At 39.2% G+C, this 20,444-nt stretch overlaps 1 protein-coding gene across 1 annotated transcript; it reads right to left on the bottom strand.

Moving 5' to 3' along the window:
- Nucleotides 1-1,624: 1,624 nt before the first annotated feature.
- Nucleotides 1,625-12,742, bottom strand: IL7 (interleukin 7). The gene is made up of 5 exons (XM_039703004.1): nucleotides 12,626-12,742; nucleotides 9,188-9,330; nucleotides 6,033-6,119; nucleotides 5,133-5,285; nucleotides 1,625-3,828 (listed from the first exon to the last, which is right to left on the bottom strand). The coding sequence occupies exons 1-5, from the start codon at nucleotides 12,633-12,635 to the stop codon at nucleotides 3,682-3,684; spliced, it is 540 nt and encodes a 179-aa protein (XP_039558938.1). The 5' UTR covers nucleotides 12,636-12,742; the 3' UTR covers nucleotides 1,625-3,681.
- Nucleotides 12,743-20,444: the final 7,702 nt, after the last annotated feature.

Below are 20,444 nucleotides of genomic sequence, written 5' to 3'. Positions count from 1 at the left end.
TTTTCTCTTAATAAGTGTTCATTCTTTACAAAAATAATCAATAGGGAAATTATATTTCTCCAATTTGAACGTTTGAGTCAGCAAATCAAATACTCAGTTTAATATGGCTGAATATTGAACCCACGTTCTAAACAGAAGTGCATCTTTTACCATAGTTCTGTATTTCAGTTTGGCTTTCTGGCAGAACCACGAATGGGTTTGGGTGGGATCTGCTCAGTACAGTACAACTTTTACAAAACCCACTTTATGTGATTGTTCTAAATCTTGGTGTTCATCCTTCGTATGACACTATGTTTCTCTTCATAAGTTTATTTATTAATGTTCTGTATTTTTAAATGGTGTGTTCATTCATGTGTTGGAGGTGATTAATTTTTTCAGCCTTGCATTTATTATGTTTGCCTTGCCCCTCAGTACATGGAATATTTGTTTGTGACCATCCAGTGAGGTTTATTTTGCCAGAATTCCTTGGTTTGTTTGCCTCTTATTTCGTATATTATGTTTATTTTAAAGTGTCAGTTCTAATTAATAAATGTAAATCACCACCTAATGCTAATTTGCCACTTGTTAACAATAAAGCAAATATGCCAATCAAACTTCTTGTGATGCGCAATTTTGTTGATGAAATTATTAAGAGTTTATATTTTTCTTCAGAAGTTCATTTATGTGAGCAGAAATTACAATAAGGGTTTGGATTGCTGATTTTTTTTTTCTAAATATGAATGGATAGAGATCAATGTCACTTTTCATTCCTTTTTTAGGGGAAACTTCCTTCTAGAGCTCTTCTCTAAAGAGCTGTACTGAACTCTTTAGCTTACTTGGAGAGGTATAAATTTGAAGGGTAGACTGTTCAGTGGAAAAGGAATTGACGGAATGGATACAGCTGGAAAGTTGTGGTCAGTGTCTCTGTGTCCAGGTGGAAGCTGATATTGAATGCTGTCCCTCTGGACTCTTGTTTTGGGACTCTTGTTTAGGTGCACTTACAGCATCTTCGTCAATGACACAGTGACATCGAGTGCGCCCTGGACAAGTTGAAGGACAGGATGCCATCCAAAGGGACTGGACTGCCATGACTTCTCAAGTATCATGGATAATGACTTAGACACTTCCCTGCCAGTTCCCTCGGAACCCACAGATGTGTTACATCAGGTGCCATGGACCTGTGCACCTTCAGGTTCTTTAGGTGGTCTCAAATCTGAACCTCTTGCAACAACATTGTGAAAATCCTTTTAATTTAAATACCTAGGTTTTTATCTTTGACACCTTCCCATAAATTCCATGTACTTCTAAATCATGGTTTTGACCTACTCATTTCTTTTCTGTGGCCAAATAAGTAAATAAATGCATAAGTGAAGGTGGCAGGAAGGTAGGCACAATGGTGATGATAACGTGCACAGTTTTCAATCCTATGCCAATTCCTGAAAAGCTCTTTAGTGCCACATTTGTAAGTTCAGGAAACCTGAGGAAGTTCTAAAATTGAAGGAACAAACCAAAGAGCACAAGTCAATGCATTTAACAGTTAGTGCTTACATGTAAGTGGTGACAACAGGAAATTTGGAAATGAGAATCAGACAGGCAGGATATTTATTAAGAGAAGTAATCAGAAGAAATCCACAATTTCATAATCACTTCATTTAAATTTCTGCTCTGGATCTACCCTTGGTCTTTGGCCCAGGGTAGTCCTGGAACTGATTTATTTCTCTCAAGACTTAAGTTGTGGACTGATGATTAAGTAACTTAAACTGACCGACCTTTCAACTTTGTAGTAGCTAATACTGCATCTGTGTATTTTTGCTTTAACTCACACTGCCCTTTGCTTGCCAAGTGGTTATTAGGAAATAAGTGTTGGCTTTCAACTGTTCTTGAATTTCCAAAAAATATCAAAACAACTGTTCTTCAGTCTCAGAGACCAACTGAATCCACAGTCTCCTGGGTCCTCTTTCAGAAGAAAGGATTTCCAGCGAAGTCCTTACAATTGTGGTTACGTTCTCTTTATCTGCAGTATGATACTGGGAAATGTTTCCGTTTCCTTTCCCTGCTCCATTAAAGATTTATGGGTTGGGGTTGGTTTCAGTTTTTTAAGGTGTTTGGAGTTAAAGTTGCAATCTCTTCTATGAAGAGCTAAAGAGAATATGTGAAAGTCTCAGTCACAGTTTACAAAGTTACCACTCCTGCCTTATTGTCATCAAAAATACACAGGGGTTTGGAGAGGGAAAGCATAGCATGCTTTGCTCTTAACCTCTTCCCTCTCAGATTTAGTACAGCAATCTTATTCCACTCAAATACATAAAACTAATGTTCTTTACAATCAACTGAGAAAACAGTTCTTTGAAGCACATCCTACTGCTTTTTCAGGTGTTTGTTCTGAATACCAAAATTTTTACAGAGGAGTTTTACAGAAAAATTCTTTTAGCACAGATAAAACAATTTATGTTAGTTTACTTCAAACCAGGAAACAACAGGCTGAATTAACTAAAGCTTTCCTGAAGTATTCAGTTCAAGGCAGATGGGTGGTATGGAAATGTTTACCTAAATTGGGCAGGTTACAAGCAGCTAAGAAATGGGTATTTTAAGATGGGAATTCCCCAGCTGGGCTTCGAATGACTAACTATCTCTGAAAAAAAAACTAAAAAAGGAGTAATGGTAGTCAAAAAGTGAACAGCCCAATTTCATAGAAGACAAATATTTTATTACCAAAGGAGTTATATCAAAGTAAGAAACTGCAAAAGAGTAGTAACTATAAAAATACTTCTATTTATTCAAAATAAAATATGAGCACTTTATTAGTTAAATGCCAATATATTATTCTCTGACAATATTCACATATTTTAAGTCACGTTTGCCTAACATCTTAAAACATGTTACATAAAATAATTGCATATGAGAAATCACAATCTGAAGCTAAGGAATTCTAGCTCCTCCTGCAGCTAACTCTGGGTTGATCAAATGAATGAGTGTAGTGCTGTTTCCAGTCAACTGAGCAACTTACATTCAGGCATCTTTTTCTTCTTCTACAGGATTCTGTCTTGCCTGTGCTTCAGCCAGCAGAAGCTGCATCTCTCAAAAATCAGTTCCCTTCCTAAATTTTTCAAAAAGCTAACTTTTTCCCTGTTTTTCCAAACCCAAATCAGTTAGCAGACCCATCAAACACTTCTGTGTCAGGAGAACATATCCAAGATAATCTGCTGCTTTGGTAAATTGTTACTTTTGGTCCTTGGTGTGTTTTGCATAGATATAAAGAAACCAGCTACTTTTTCATACTCTTTTTCTTCACCTGCAGATTCCAAGATGGTTTTTTTATAAATTCCAGTAGACATGTAAGTGGCTGCTTTCATATGACAGTATTATAAAGTTACTTGAAAAATCAGAAAATCCAGAGTAGTTTCCAGAGCACAAAGGTTGGACACAGACCTCTGCAGAGGTCTGTGCAGAGTTCTTTGTTTCAAATGCTGGTCTTCTTTCCACTCCACATTGTTTCAAATGCTGGTCTTCTATTTCCACTTCTTGGACTTCAGCAGCTTGGTTCAGCCGTTTCTGTTTCTGTTACCTCCAGGAACAAGGTACAGTAGCCTTCCATCAGAATTCTGGCATAAAGTGTTCATATAAGCGAGCAAATTGACTTGAAGAATGCATATAAAATGCAAAGATACCAAGTAATGCCACTTCGAAAGAAAAGAGCAGGATTCACCTGGAAATTATTTTTTCAAATTTATTCCAGCAGGATCGAAGGCTAGATATATTTTCTTTTAGTTCGCAAACTTCTTGGTTACATTTCTTTCTGGACTGTTCACCTGTCTCTGTATCTTCTAAACTAAATACATGTGGGCAAACCTAAAACAGAACAGATTGTATTGTTATCTGAGAACTGCTTATTCTATTCCTGTAGCCATCTTTCAAAGCAAACCAATTGCCTTACATCTGAATACTGGAGAGACCCTGCCCCTGGGACTGTGAGAATGTGGCTTTAACTCAGAGCAAAAGGACACCTGAAACAAGTGTGTCCAACTGAGAACATGCACATCCTCCATCACAGATTAAAATTTATCCTCTATTGTCTCAAGGGTTGAGAAAATAAAGCAAATTAATTTGTGACCCAAACTTTGACTATATGTGTTGAGACTAGTGGAACAAGACAGACCAGTTCCAGGGGCTGGTGCTGTGTCTTAATGTTCAAGATCTCAGCCAGACAAAACTACTGTGGTTCTTGTTCATATTCAATGACTGCTCATAGTTTCTTGCTAAATTACTTTAATTGGTCTTTAAATAAAAGCAGGAATCCATAAGGTTAGGCAGGAGTTGCAAGGGTGTCACTGACTTCTATGTCTTGACTGGAATACCTTTAAAGTAAGGCAAATGTTGGATTCACCAGAGGTGACAAAGCAAAATATAAACATCAACATGACTTTGAAGATCTCATTCCAGACTGTAAGTCTCTCCACTTCAAGGAGAAAAATAAAAACCTAAATGAAGCCTTCAATCCATCTGTTTAAATATTAGATTTTTGGTGCCTATGTGAAGACTTTTTGATGTTGGTTAATATTTTTGTATTCAATAGGTAACACTGAGCCACACTTAAAAGAACACTCCTCCTTTGCTACAGCAGTCAGTAGATTGCTGTGCTACATTTAAGTGGCACTTCAAAAAGAAGATTCTGCCAAAGACTAAAAAACCAGATATTATCATACCCAATTGTTCTTTTTGAATTTGAGAGATTGTGGTTAAAATAAAGACCAAAGAGGTTACAGAAAAGAGAGAATCTCACCCTAATAGTTTGTTGAGACAAACCAAATTAAACATTACTCAGGGTTAGTGAGAAGTTACAACAACTCTGACTATATTCCAGAGAAGTTTAAACACCTTCTTTGCACAAGTCTGATCCTTGTCTCTCATTGGAGATTTAAGTGAAATTCAGTTCACTACTGAACCAGAGCAGATATCTTCACCATAGATTTCCAGATGACTTTCTCAGTCTTTGCACTGGACTTAATGTCTATTACAAGACAAATGCTATAGAGACAAAACTTTCTTTGGCATAGAACATGTACAAGATAGTTGCATCTTTTAGAGGCAGGTGTGATAGTCTGTCTTGAAGAACTCTAGAAAATAAGGCAAGTAGTTAAAAGTTGAGTACTCACCTTTTCTTTTTTAGGTCTTTCACACTTACACTGTAGAACTTGTAGTGTCCCACATGAGACAAATGCTGCTTTCTGTCTAAAGGCTTTGCTGATTCTCTGCTTATTAAAGAATCTGAGCATGTTGCATGCCATGCTCTGTAGTGATTCTATTTCCTGTCAAGAGAGCAAGGAAAATATGTCCTGAAAAGTTTGTGCACCATTAATTATTTGCAATGTTGATTTATATTTAAAAACCCCAAACCTTCCACCAATTACTATTGGTTTCTCTTGCTTTCATAGTGCAAATCTTTTTCAATAAAATACATAACTAATCTGACTTACCTGCCATCTTTTTAAGATATTTAAAGCAGCAATTTTTAGTAGTAATAATAGTAGCATAAGGATGTTAGGGAGAAATCACAGCTGTAATCAAATCAATTGATGCAGTTAGGAAAACAAATTATTTATGCAGCCACTCCTTTTATCTAGTCATGTTAAATCTGTAGCAACAGCTGAAAATTGTGCTTTTTGGCATTTGAGATCTGCCCAAACTACTATTTTAGTTTGCAGCTCTGAAGTGAAAAGCTTAGCTAATATAACTTTCTGTAGAAAAATTTTTAAAAAGAGATTGGGAAATAGTAATGTTTCCTTGGCAAAAAGGAAAGTGTCTGTTTTGTTTAAAAAATATAGAAGAATCTTCATAGAAGAGGAAAAAAACTCCACATATCTTGGACATGGAATCGCTTAATATTTAAATGTTTAAGATATCAATTTACCCAATACATCATATAATTCCAGATTCAAAAAACAAACCATCCTGAATATTGTGATTTGGCTTTTAAAACTAAATACTACCCTATCACGCTATTTTATCCTGGACTGTTCAAAGAACTCTCCACATTCTGAAAAGTTAAATTTTACCTCAGTATCATTGCAGAAAAACACTTTGATATTTTCATATTTTTTATTCTTGCAGCACCTGTCACGATTCTCTGCAGACATATTTACCTGTAAAATATCATATATGTTTAGAGATAGAAGTACTGTGCCAGTGCTCAGTCACCCTCACAGTAAAAAGCTCTTTCCTGATGTTCACAAGCAGCCTCCTGTGTGCTGGTGCGTGCCCACTGCCCCTGGGCCTGTCACTGGGCACTGCTGTAAGAGCCTGGCTCTGCACTCTCTGCCCACTCACTTGAGGTATTTCTACACGTGGATGAAATCCCTCTGAGCCTTCTCTTCTCCAGGCTGAACAGCCCCAGCTCTCTCAGCCTTTCCTCATCAGAGGGATGCTCGTCTCTTCAGCATCCTGATGGCCCTTTGCTGGACCACCACCAGTAGCTCCATATTTCTCTCATACTGGGGAGCCCAGAAATGGACACAAATCTCTTCAATTTAAATCTTTAAATTGCTTTGTTTTGAAATTTTGAGACATGGAGCAATGTTTAAATCTTACATTTGAATTGTAACATTGAATACAGTGTTTGTCAATGTTTGTCGCAATAAATACATGTCTCAGCTCTAAACAGATGGTAGCACTCACTTTGTATATGTAATAACAGAAGATGGCCTAAGCAACATCACACGGTCTTTTGCCTGATTATAATATTATATCAATACTTTATCCTCTCTTGTAGTTTTTTATTCCACTTTGACACTTGTCATCAAGATGACAATGGAAGCCAATTCAACAGAAATTTTGTCTTCTTCAGCCTGTATCCAGACATTCCAGTTAAGCCAAAGGGCTTCAAAAAAGGCAGCTCACAACAGTATTGTTTCAGATCACTTCACTTAGCACATTAGACAGTTAATTCTTAAAGTTTTTTTGCAGAAAATGTCTGTATTTCAGAAGTTCACCCAAGATAAACAGAGCTTTATCCAGAAAGCGTTTTCAAAACCAAGAGTTTAGGGAGTCAAATATTCACTGACAAAGTAAAAAAATCACAAAACAACAAAACCAAATTAAGAAAGCTAATGCACATCTTATCTTGCACCACAACAGATATTGCTGCAGTTGCACAGCACCAAAATTTATAATTATATATCTCTATATTTATATATAGTCATCCTAAAAACTATATATGCGTCACTTAATTTGCTAACTGCTATGAGATTTTACCATCCTCTCCAGTTTCCTCAGATCACCTTTAGTATAATGTACAGTAACCACATCTGAAGGCAGTTTATTGGCTGTGTCTAAACCAACCTAAGGGAAATCCTGAGCTCAGAAAAGGCATTAGTGAAAATTTAATTACCTTACAAAGCTCTAGTATATGACTCACTGTTTGCTCTGCAGCAAACCCATAGCTGCTCCAAACATCTGGCTGAGGAACTGAAAGCCATTGACCTTGGCTCTGCAGTTGCAGGAAAGGGCCTGCTGGGGCAGTTGCTACCACCCACACAGCACACCTATTATTTGCTGTTAACTTATAATGACAATACATTGATTATACACAGAAGACAAATTTCTCTTAAACAGTGAAAAGTAAAGACAGAAAAAATAAAGAAACTTACACAGTAGCTGATTGTGTATGTCTTCAAGGAAGTAAAACTTCGGAGCTCAGTACATTCCCATTAGTTTTCACAAACATTAATTCATGAAGGTTTTATTTACATATTTATTATGATATACAACTTTATGCTCCACCCTACAATAGGACAGTGGCGAGGCATTGCCCTATCCAGACCAGAACAGTCCCCCAGCATCCCTGACCCTGCATCTTGAGCAGGGCTGGGATGAACCTCATGGATCTCCACCACCAGAAGGTAGCAGAATCTGCCTCCCAGAAGGTGCTATTCCTTCGTATAATTTTCTCTTACAGGTCAGCTACCTTCTAACTGCTCACAAAGAAAGTTTGTTTTTGTTCTCTAGGGAGTCTCTGGGGACTTGTCTTTGTCAGACATACAACAGCAAACTAAAGGGAATATTCATCTATTCTAATATGGCCATTAATATTCTCCCCAGATTTGATGCCTCATTCAAGATAAAGTCATTTACCTGCAGAGAAATACCTTTCTCTCTTCATAATCTCAACCAACATAACATGATTAAAATATTAAAAGGTCATTCCCTGACCCTAAAGGTATTTTATTTCCAGATGAGGATTGGTATGTCTTGGGCTGGAGACCACTGCCGTAATGCTCTGAAGGATGGTGGTAGTTCATAAGTGTGAAGAAATGCAATGTCTCCTGATTTTTCCCTTGGAAAAAGGCTGAATATTATTTGTATTTCATGCAAATATATCTTGATTTAAGTCTGCAACAGTATGGTGAACTCTCATTTTCCTGACAATCTGTCAGGAAAATCACAGCTTTTGTGGGGATGCCTCTGCTAATAGAACTGTTTTAAGTGTTCCCCCATGGAAGTGTTCTTGACAGATTAATTTAATTGCTAATAATTAATGAGGAAGAATTGGAAGGTAAATTTTGGGCATGGAATGGTAAACTGTTAAGAAACTATTTTGCAAAGTTATAATAAATGTGGCTGATACAGCCATAATGGAGGAGATTTACACATGAGAATGTTAAGCTCTTCTCCACTGCCATCTAGAAAAGATAATTTTTGTTGGCTAAATAAGATATATTAATAGGTACAAAGAAACCTATTAAGATGCAAACAAACTTTTACTGTCATGAATTTTGTGCCTCTGTGCATTTTTATACAATGGACGACATAAAACTTCAGTCAAGAACTATAATTAGTAGAACAAATTACAGGTGTAATGCTTTCTTCTCTTGATAAAAGCATACAAACAGAAAGAGTCATGAAATTACTTTAGAAAAAAAGTACTTTCTAATCAAATATATGATGTATGGCCAAATAGTACATGTGTCTAACTAGAGAATGCACAGTCACAAAAAACTGTATCACAGTACTTGTACATGCAAATAGCATTATCCACAGATTTCAGAGATTTTAAAGAGACTGAATCGTTGCATCCCCTCAAATAAAACCACCATTCCATCATAATGCATGACTTTAAATTGGTCTTTTATAATGTTTTAACATTAGAGTTTTTATTATTGTTAGCATCCAAAAATAATCAACGTGTTTTGGAAGTCCAAGAGCTACTACCTACCAGCTCATTGATGTCGTGACTTAGTACATTCTCATACTTCACACGGATTTCTGCTGTTTTATTTCCCATTGCACAAGTAGATGCATTCACTGGAGACAGAACAAGGAGCAGTGGCAGAACTGGTAAGGTAGATCTAAAAAAGGCTGGATTACAAGAAAAACAGTTAGGTACATGTTAGTTAATGTCACAGACTGTATGCTGTATTAGCAAATACATTCTGTAATATGATAAAACAGTTTAAAAGGGACCTTTGTACAACCAAATCACTTGTGCCTTGCTAGAGGGAAGGATTCATCTCCAGATTAAGACATTCTTGGGTGTTTAAACTCCCTCACACACCGAGATGATTCACACAGTGTGGCTAAGAGCCTACAACTATTGATCTGACCAGCTACTTGGTGACTGCTTGGGCTGAATCCATCCTCAGGATTCACTGCAAGCATTGAATTTTATTGGACCATAACAACATCAGACACATGTAGTGTTTTAATCATATATGTTTAGACATTCAAGTGCTTTACCCAGCCACTGAATGTCATCTTGACTGTCCATTTTTCCTTTGACAACTTCTACAATCCCTATGAACACACCTCTATAACAAAAGTGTGTTTAAACACATTTTCAGGCTGACCAAATGTACAAATCTATGCTACTGGCCATAACATGAGATAAAGCAGCAACACAACCTTCAACACAAGATTTTTGCAATCTTTTTAAGCAAACTTCACTGCCCATCACTTTGTTTGTCCCTTTAGTGGACTGCCTTCTTTTGCTTTGACCCCTGGTGTTTTGATTTGCATGACATCCAGGAAAATATGAGTTCTGTGAGGATGGGCAGACAGAAAATACCAAAATATCAAAAGAGCCTGAAGAGACTGACAGGAGGCTGCAGGTGACTCAGGGGGCACTGGGAATGAAGGAGACCAAGTACATGATAATATGTGATTAGGAATAATTGGACTCTGGCCTATTGCTGGCTGGCTAGGATAATGCTTAAATTGAAGGTTTTGGAAAAAAACCCAAACCAAAAAAGGTAGAAATTTGTGATGGAGGACTAGCAAAGATCACAGCAAGTTCCTGGAGGAGTATGCATTGTTTCTGCCCATCTTCACCATTCAGTAACAACAACTGCATACAGAGTAGCTGTGAGACAGGAGCCAGGAAAAAAAGAGGGGATGCCCTGCCCCAGCTGCTACTTTCCCTCCTCTCTGGGCAGGGATGGGCTGTTGGGTACAGCCAGTCCAGCTCAAGAGATTAGTACCTTTGGACCTGGGCATCGCTCGTAAATCACAGCCTCAGAGAGGAATTTTGAACAACTAGGAAAACAGCAATAAAACTTGACCATAATTTGCATTGACCCATCTATCTTCTGCAATGCAAGAACCAGAGGCACACCACGTGCTCACTGCCATTAAAAGAAACACAGTCCCTTACAGCCCATCCCAGCCAACTCCCACCACACACAGCAGACTGAATCCCCAAAGAAGAATGTATGCTTTTCCTGACTAGTGAAGCCTCCTCTTTCTGACAGATTTCATGTGAGCATGCAGTGATGTACACCTCTGTCCTAGAAACAGGACTGGAAAAATTTTACCTGTACAAGCTAAATCACAGAATTCTTGAGCAAGCTGCCTGATAAATTCTAATTGGAAATTTTATGGGTTGAAAACCAGATTTTCTGACTGATCAACTGAGGTCTATTAATGTTTCAAGAAATCTAGCCTGATGAGCTAAGTGAATCTTAAATGGATCCTACATGTAGTAAATTACAAAAATTCTGTAAGGTGACTCTATTATGATCTTCAAGCTCCGGGTGGACACACCTGACTTCCACAGAGCTTTATCTTTGTAAATCTCTATGCTAACTATATCTCTGTTGCATGATTTATCAGTTTGAAGGACTAAGATTTAGTATTTTAAAAGACATAAAAAACATTCAAGAACTCAATTGTGAGGCAACATTTTTCCAATTTCCCACTGCACCTCTTGGTTCCAGTGCAAAGGATGAACTGCAATGCTTGCTCACAAATAGAGTAATACAAACAATTTGGATATGCTGCTTCACAAACACACTTGAAGGGACGAAAATAGCAATCCTCTAAATTAAAACAATCTGACTCCATCACTTTAAACTTGGCTTGTCCAGCAACAAGCAGAGATAAGAGATAAGATATTGTACAGATTGCCAATCTTTTTTAAATGAGAAAATTACAGAATAAAAGTCTATCACGTGCTGCACACTCATGAAGTCCCTTGAGTCACTGCAGGATGGTGATCAAATTTTTTCAGACATTCCTAAATGAGTCCTCTGGAAAAAATATTAGACAAGTGTCACAGAAAATTCTAGGAGATGTAGACTGAAAATTGAAAGGGATTTTCTTGAGGTTGGGTAACTTCGAAAGAACGGGAGTTCATGGCGCTCCATATGGCCAGCAATTCAGAAGAAAGAGAGCATTACTGGTAATAGCCCATCTTTCCGGTAAACTCCCAGAAACTCCTAAGTCATATCTGGAAAGCCCCAAAAATTCTCCTAGAAAAGCCGGGAAGAGCTAGTATTCCAGTATTTCCACATATTAAAAAAAAAAAAAAACAAAAAAAAACAAAAAAAAAACACAACCCAAAAAAACCCCAAAACCCCAACCACCCAAACTAAAACAAAACCTCTTGTCTTTTTAACATTAAAACACCCTTCAGTGCATACACCCCCAGGCACGTCCTCGGCGGCACCCAGCGGGATCCTCGCAGCAGGGATGCTTCACAACGCGCCCCAATCTCGGCGGGCCGCTCCCTCTGCCCCCTTCCCCTCTCCGCATCCCGCAATTCCCGCGGGCAACGGGGCACTGCCATTCTTTCCCCTCCATCCCCCTGGACCCGTGCGGAGGGGCGGGCGAGCGCTCCCGCCCGAGGGCGAGGAGCTGCGCCGCACCTGCTCCGGGGACACCCGCGGGGCAGCAGAGCAGGTGCCCACGGGAGGCAGATGCCCACGGGAAGAAGATGCCCACGGGAAGAAGATGCCCACGGGAGCAGGTGCCATGGGAAGGCAGGCGCCAGGGGCGGTGGGAGCAGCGCGGACCGGAGCTCAGCAATGCCTCCCGCAGCTCCCCCGCCCCGCGCTGTCCAGCTGCCTCTGCCAGTCCCGAGCCGCCCTTCCCGGCAGCAGGCGTGATGGGAACCGAACTCTTTTACTTTCATTCTGCGCGGGAAAGAGGGGAAAAAAAAAGCAAAACTGGGAATTTCCCCGGCCGTCACCAAGGGTTTAAAAGGCACCGGGAAGCACCGCGCCGGCAGAGCAGGCGGGACGGCGGGGCCGACGGCTCGGAGGCAGCGGGGCAGGTGAGGAGGCAGCGGGGCAGGTGAGGAGGCAGCGCGGCCGGGGCGCGGGGCAGGTGAGGCGGAGCGCCTTGCGCGGAGCGGGGCGGTGCGGGGCGCGCTCCTTACCATGGAACATGGTCCGTGCGGAGGCTGTCGGGGAGCTGCGCCGACGGGTCCGCGGTCATGGTGGCGGCGCCGCCTCGGCCATGACGCCCGCAGCCCGCGGGGCTGTGCCGGCGGGGGTTACATAGAGCCCCGGCTACACGCCCAGTGCCGTGTGTGCGGCCGGGGAGGGAAGGATGGATCTTGGCACTACGCGTGGAAAGTCCCCCACCCTCCCCGCTCTCTTCCCCCGCAAATGAATCTGAAAGGATTGAGAAAGAATGGTGGATGGCTCTGGAAGGTGTTTCAGCCTGGAAGATGCCCAAATTCTATAAAGCAAATGTGTAGAAAGATGTGCTTTTCTTGGTAAATTCAAAATGCAAAAATTTTCATGTGCAGTTCAAAAGGCTTGGAATAAAACAGGGTATTAAATGTCTTAGTAATATCCCCTTCACATCTCCAGCCCAAAAACTTTCTGAGTTTTGAGATCTACATCACTCTTCCTGCTCTGCATGAGCACAGAGAACTGATTCCATAACCCCTTTCTTCTCGCAAGAGTGCTTTTCTAAGGGGAGATAGATATTGAGGTGAGAATATTAAGGAGCAAATATGTGGAATGGTCAGGACAGTTTCCTCCATTCTCTTGAACTGAAATTGTGGTGCTTCCTTCCTGTGTGAGGAGGACCTCAGTCCCCTTTATTGTCTGTGAATTAGACTCTGCTTTAGATTGGCTATACATTTCTCATTTATTTTTCTTTGGAAAACAATTTAGTCAATTCTTCTTCACAAGTATTCTGTCAAGACTCAAGAGAGAGGAGTTTTTCCACTCCTTCAGCTTTGAGCTGCTTGATTTCACTAATGATTACCCTTGACTATGATTTGGGAAGGGATCAGTATCAACACGGCTCCACACAAGGAGTGCCTGTACTTGCTTGTTCCTTAAATGAGTGCCAGGTTGGGTGTGATGTATTGTTCAGTTCTTGAATTTGAACAAGGATTTTGCCTCTTTCATGGCTAAATTATCTAGTTCTTATTGTGTCTTAAGTTGTCACTTTTTTGCTTGTTTTCATTTACTGTTTTCTTTTTTCTCTTCTGTCAAATATTGTCTGAAAACATCTTTGTCCTTTTCAGTTTGCTGTCATGTGCGACTCAGAGAATGCCACAGAATTTTTCTTTTGGGGGGAGATTAGTACCTGGTGTAATGCAAGCAAATTTGTGAATATCTGTTCTATGGTCTGGTACTTAGAGACTTGCACTTTCAATAGTCAAATGTTTTGAAAAAGCTGCATTATGAAGCTCCAGTCACACAAAACTGTGTTACCAAAATCAACTTTCCTTCTAGGCAAGTAGTTCTTCCAATTTCTTACAATAGTGCATGTGTATTCACAAAACGAGATAGTTTATGCAGATTGTCAGGGCACAAAATATAAAGGAAATACTTCTCTAGCGTCCTCGTTTATGTTAGTTTTCTGGCTGAAACATCAGGAAAACTGGTAGTTGCTTCAATTTCGTTTTTTTCTTTAGATAACGTAATTGATGGAAGTCACTATAGTAGCTTAATGCATTAATGGAAACATGACTGAAAAGTGATGCTGCAGTCTTTTACAGGAATTTTGCTCTTTTCTTCAGTAGTGGAAGGATTTATTTTTTTTTTAAGATGAAGTGCAGTAAATGTATGGGAAACTTTTTATTCAGTCAAAGTGACAAATAGATGGTGTGATCTGTATTTTGCCCCATATCATGTTCAGATCCCAATCAATCTCTCTTATGTGACCTAACCCTGGACCGTGGCATAAACTTGTGATAAGATGTTATTTGATGTATTTGTATGTAAAATATTCAAACTTTTTCTGTAAGTTTTATGTGTTTTTAAAAATCTCTTGAATCACTATATTAATTTTGTTTTCAAAGAGTTTCTTTTAGTGATTTAGGATTATTTTGGAGCTTCTTTCTGAAAAGATTACCTGCCAAAAGATCAAATTCAAGTGTTCAGAAGAATTCGGTATTTTTTTAAAGGAAAAACAAACACCAACCTGTTGAAAAATTAAAAGATAGGAATTTCAGATCGATTATGTGAATATCGTCTTAACAACACATTTTAATCAAGAAATCATGAAAAGAGTCCTGAACATATAAAAGTCTATCCTAGCTGAGTCTTACCTGGTTTAAATGATTGGTTTACCTGCTTTGCAAAACACAGCTGATGCCAAGCCGTCACAGAAACTTCTCCCTCGGGAGTGGAATTAAGCTGCAGTTTGTCTGGGGCTGAGGGTAAAACATTTGGAGGTAGAATACAACTGAAATATTTCTGTAGAATTTCAGAGACATTAGGGGTCCCACTTCACTTTCATACCTGGAGAATTTACAGACTGACTGTTTTAATAGGAGATATATTAGCTTTATTATGTAGATAATTTGACAAAGTATGATTCCAAATAAGCAGCCTCTGGAAAGATGTAGTCCAATGCAGGGCATTGCTGCAAATGTGTGTAGCTTTCTCTTTCACACTATTTTTGAAAATAACTTTTTAAACCATAAAAGAGAGTACTGCAAATTTTGTATCTAACAACTGAAAAGCACCAGTAATTTTAGATGTTTGTGTATGAACATATGTCACGTTCAGTACATTTCCTGAGGACAGTTTCTCTAAACTCAAAAGTTTAAATTTAGAGATCCTCCTGACATGGTCAAATTCATTCTTAGAAAAGCAGGCATTACATATTAACCTCCACCTGAATACCTATCTTGCTACATGAGAACTACATGATTGCAAAGCACATAATTTCTTGTTACAATTCAGTTCTCCAAAGCCTAAGTACTTCTGGGATTGTTGCTGTCTTTTTCCAGATGTTGCTTGTCAGCTTGAAAAGCTCTTTTGATCATGACTTTAGATTTGACTTTAGGCTGCTTGCAAACTTACAGCACCATCTGTGAATTATTGTATTGTTGAATAACATTGGTTAAAAAGTTATAAATATTTTTATGTCATTTTGGAATAAAAAGTATGTGCTCCAGTTTCCACAAATTGGTGGAGTTCAGGAAAGTGTGACCACTGCTATGCTCTTATTTTTAAGAATAAATATGTCTGGAAGTTGAATTTTTTGTAACTAACTGGGGGAAGGTGGGGAGAAAAAAAGACATGTTGGCCCCTCTTCCTTACACTAAATAAATCTTAACCCACAAGATAACTCCTACTTAGCTGGGATTCAGACTTATATTCAGACTTTATTGTGCACCCAAAACTCTCATTGATACTCTGGTCTGGGAAGTTCTAATCTTCTGCTGTATTTGGGCTAGACCAAGGGACCTAAAATATTACCATTGCACTAGAACGCCCACTTTTTATTAATTATTGTTGCTACTTTTTGTGTGCAAATAGTTTGTCCTGTCACTGAGATGAGCACTGAAAAAGCCACACGAACTGACTGACAAACAGGTTTTAATGTGGAATTATACCTTCAGTTCTTTCAAATGTAATGTATGGGTCTATTTTTCTTTGGTGAGAATTAAAGAAAAAAAATATTTCTGGAAAACTATTAAGATAAGATTTGTGGACGTGTAGGAAACTCACAGGAATGTTATCAAGCTGCAGAACAGAAGAGGTAATTACTTTCTCTTCCTGTCTTGCTGTGCAGGAAGATGCCAATAAAGATTTTATCAAGAGCAATATGGCAAATAAGCGTATTTTGAGAAACACCACTAGGAAGGGGAGATCTCCCAAGGGCAGCACTACCGGTGTTGAGGAGATGGTGGCAATCAGGCTCCTCACTCCTGGCTGCCAGGGCACTGCCCCAGAGCCCCGTGCATGAACCAGGCTTTGCCCCAGCTTCCCCAGAATGGTGCCTGAGGTGTGCCCAAAACCCAGCTGGGAGCCCCTGGGTCACATCACTGAAACCCGGCTGGGACTGTGCCCCTGGGTCACATCACTGAAACCCAGCTGGGACTGTGCCCCTGGGTCACATCACTGAAACCCGGCTGGGACTGTGCCCCTGGGTCACATCATTGAAACCCAGCTGGGACTGTGCCCCTGGGTCACATCACTGGCTGCTGTCACCTCCAGCAGGACAGTCCTCCTCACCACACCAGGTTTTGTGCTGATTCTTGTTTGTTTCAGTGGCTCAGATGAGGCTGAATGTGAGACAAATGGATATTTCAGCCAGGAAAAATTATGAAAATCCTGTTCCTGCTTTAGTGAGGCACAGAAGAGAGAAGGGGTTGGGTGTTGGTTTCTGTCAATGCATATTCTTCTATTTTTCCTACTTTAACAAGTGCCTTTTTAGCCAGGAAGGGAGGTCTGGTAACAGCAATAATCATTGCAGATATTAACCCATATTGAAATTACGACAATTTCACTGTATTTCAGGATCGTGACATTTCCTTTGGGTTTGGTGTTGTGCTTTGAAGAGTTTATTTTCCAAAATTATAATAAAATATTTTTTATGATTTGAGTAAACCTATGTGTCTTAGTGGTATTTCTTTTTACAATGTTATATATACAAGTACAAAAATGCATTTATTCAACTTTTTAATTTTCTCCTCTCCTTCATTGCCGATTATTTGTTTTGAGAAAATATGGTTAGTGAGTTGATTTCAGGGAAACTGTCCCTGAAACAGTACCCAATTTGTTCCAGTTTTTAGCTTTTCCTTTTTCTTTTTTTTTCTTTTAATATGCTTTTAAATTAATTTTTTTAAAGAGAACTGGAAGTTTTCGTCCTGGTTTTAAAGTCAGACAGAAAATCACCCTGAAAAGTCACTGCAACTTAATTGGAGCCACTGTGGTAAGGAGTAAAATTACATATCTACAAATTTTTTAGAAGCAGAAGACTACCTGAGGAATGAATGTCAGGTCTTAAATCTTGGAAATATGATACAGGTGCTAAATATTTTTATCCTTGCTTTGGATTAATAAATGTCTGTGTTCGATTACAGTTCCAATAAAGTTTTTAGGTCTGTTCCTAAATTAATTAAAATACATTTTTTCTCCATCTGAAAGAGGTATTGGAGGGGAGGATTCATTAGTTTTTCTTTGGTTTTTCCTGTAAAATGTCTTCTCTGATTAAATGCTTATTTTAGGAAGAAATATTCTGTGTCCTTCATACATAACATAAAACTGACTCCTTGTCACGGTGTGAAAGCTTACATAAGTATGATGAATTCTGTGAACTTCAGGGCTTTTTGACTTTGCTAATCATACCTTTCCAGCCTTGGTATGGTTTTACTTTATCAACTTTTACTTGATTTAAATCCATCCACTGAAAAAACCTTATGAGACTCTTTACTATCAAGAAGCTGTATTTATTGCATGATGGTAAACTATCCTGAAGAGGAACCTTGTTCTTAAAACTAATTTAATTTTTAAATTTTTAATTGTGAGTGTGGATTTTGTGGGCCTAATTCTGCAACCTGTGCCTGCTTAGCCCCAGTTTAACATGCCTAGCTTAGATGCTTGTTTGTAAGCAAAAGATTAATTTGCAGGTTTGAAACTTGAACTTTGAAATTTCCACTTTGAAGATTTGAATTATTTCTTACATTTATTTTGCTACTGTCTGGAGCTGTCCTGAAATAATTCCAACCACATCTCTATCTTTAAAGATTACAAATTATGTTGTAATAGACGTGGAAACCATTACAAATGTGCCTTTCTTCCTTGAGTGTGTGATCTATGTGTGGTTGGAGTAGGAGGGGGTGATTAAGAAAGAGAAAAACTACAATTAAAATATGATCTAATAATGCAGTTTGCCCAATAAGCATTGCTTGGCAAATCAAAACAGTCAGTGCACGCTGAGACTTGAATTTCTTTTTTTAACAATGTGTTCTTATATATTACATGATGATCTAGTCACAGTATTTCGTAAGAACAGTGTGCAGGTACTGTGTTTCTTGATTTATGTACCCATTTTAAAGGGATGAATTTGAAACAGGGAATGGATATGTATGTGCTTGTTCTGAGATGTTTGTGCTTTTTATTGCCTTTGGTTTGCGTTGTTTCCCTCAGCAGAGATAATGTCATCAGCTCTAAAAAAATGAACTGAAATTATTCTAACCTACAGAAAATGGATCAAATAGTGATGTGAGCTATGAAGTGAAAGGGAAGAAATGAGTGAGTGCCAGCAGTAGATCTTTTTTTTATTGTTTTAAATTACATTCACAAAATTTTCCCAAAATATTCAACAGTGACATTTTTCAGAATGATGATGAAGACTCAACCTAAACATGACTGTTGAGACTCTCCATGCCTTGCATCCACAATTACTATTATTTAATTAATCGGTCTTTAATAGGCTGTTGTGATTTCAGAAGCATATTCTTGAATGTCCCACCTTGCATTAAACATTTAGGTCTCTTTCAAGGTATTAAAAAGGCATGTAATTATGAAGAAACAACACCAATAAGGGATGCAGCTAATAAAGGTTGGTATATTAATAGTAAAGGCTTCCTGACTCTGCAGTTTTTAACCCCTTCCTCTCTACAAGTATTAAATAAATATACCACACATCTCTTAGTTCTTATCCCAGGTTTATTTTGGAATTCTGGGCTGTACAGTTTTGGAAGGAAAAATAACTGGCCTGTAATTCACAACTTATTTCACAGACAGAGATCCATTTTGCCACGTGTTTTATTTAATGTGTTTTTATAGGGGCACTGAGAAGCTGTGGCATTTTCTCTGTGTGTCACACCCAGCCTTATCCGTTATCTTTCCTGTCCCAGATGATACAATTTAGTGCCTTTTGTCTGTGTATGGCTAAGATTAAGGCAAGGCTGTGAGTGAGGCTGTGAGTAAGGCAGCTGAAGATGTGTTTAGGTAAGAATGTGTGACCAGGACATTTCAGGAGGTCAGTGGTGGTGTCAGCAGGGAGTTATGGGTCTCTTTGGGAATGCTAGTCCACCACTGGTGACCTGGGCCCTAAATCAGGAGGGCTTGTGGTGGAATTGCCATATTTTCCACAGAGACAGAGCCTTGCAGATGTTGTGACATCATACACACTGCCTCAGCTGCTTCTGAAGAACACCTTGGCAAGAGATCCCGTGCCACAGTGTTCACACGCTTGTGTTGAGATCCCTTAAGGACTTCTGGTACAGCAAATGCAGCCTTACTTGGGGCACTCCTGGGAAAAATACCAGTCTCAAATCCATGGGACATTCTTCTTGCACTTATCCTGCCCCAACGTAATATTCCTCTGCCCTGCTCTGTTTTTTTTTTTGAATGCAAATACTGTACCCAGTGGTGGCCCATGGGACATTCTTCTTGCACTTATCCTGCCCCAACGTAATATTCCTGTGCCCTGCTCTGTTTGTTTTTGAATGCAGATACTTTACCCAGTAGTGGTCATAACACATCTTGTGAACCTGGACCAGAGGCCTCCCCAGTGCCAGCTGGTGAATATCCTAGCACCTTTGCTTCCAGGGGTTTGGACTGAGGCATTCAGGAGATGTAAGGACTGCTTCCACTAGTTGCACATCCTGGGGCACAAGCTCAAATTGCTTTCCCCTGCATTTTCCTAGCATGTAAACCTCTCCTCAGTGGGAATCAGAGCTCACTGTTACTATTTGGCAGGTAGAAGAATGGGAACTTCCTTGGTTTGTGTGCTTTTAGGAAAAGAGTTTGTATGCGAGTCTAGGAGACAGATGCAAAGAAAGTACCAAATTTTCTGACTCTTGTAAAGGTATAAAATAAAATTTTTATAAACCAAGACACCTTGGCTTGTTAGCACCTGGAGATGGTAAATAGAGAATGGACCCAGAAGTTGACTCAGGGTCTCAGTATGGACATAACAAGGCCAGGTCAGCTGAGGCATTGACCAACCTCCTCTAGTGAAAGGTGTCCCTGCCCACAGCAGGGAGG

Source organism: Passer montanus, unplaced genomic scaffold, assembly GCF_014805655.1.
Source record: "Passer montanus isolate IOZ18808 unplaced genomic scaffold, ASM1480565v1 scaffold16, whole genome shotgun sequence".
NCBI lineage: Eukaryota > Metazoa > Chordata > Aves > Passeriformes > Passeridae > Passer > Passer montanus.
The sequence above is the reverse complement of the archived record's forward strand: the minus strand, read 5'-3'. Positions and strand labels throughout refer to the sequence as shown.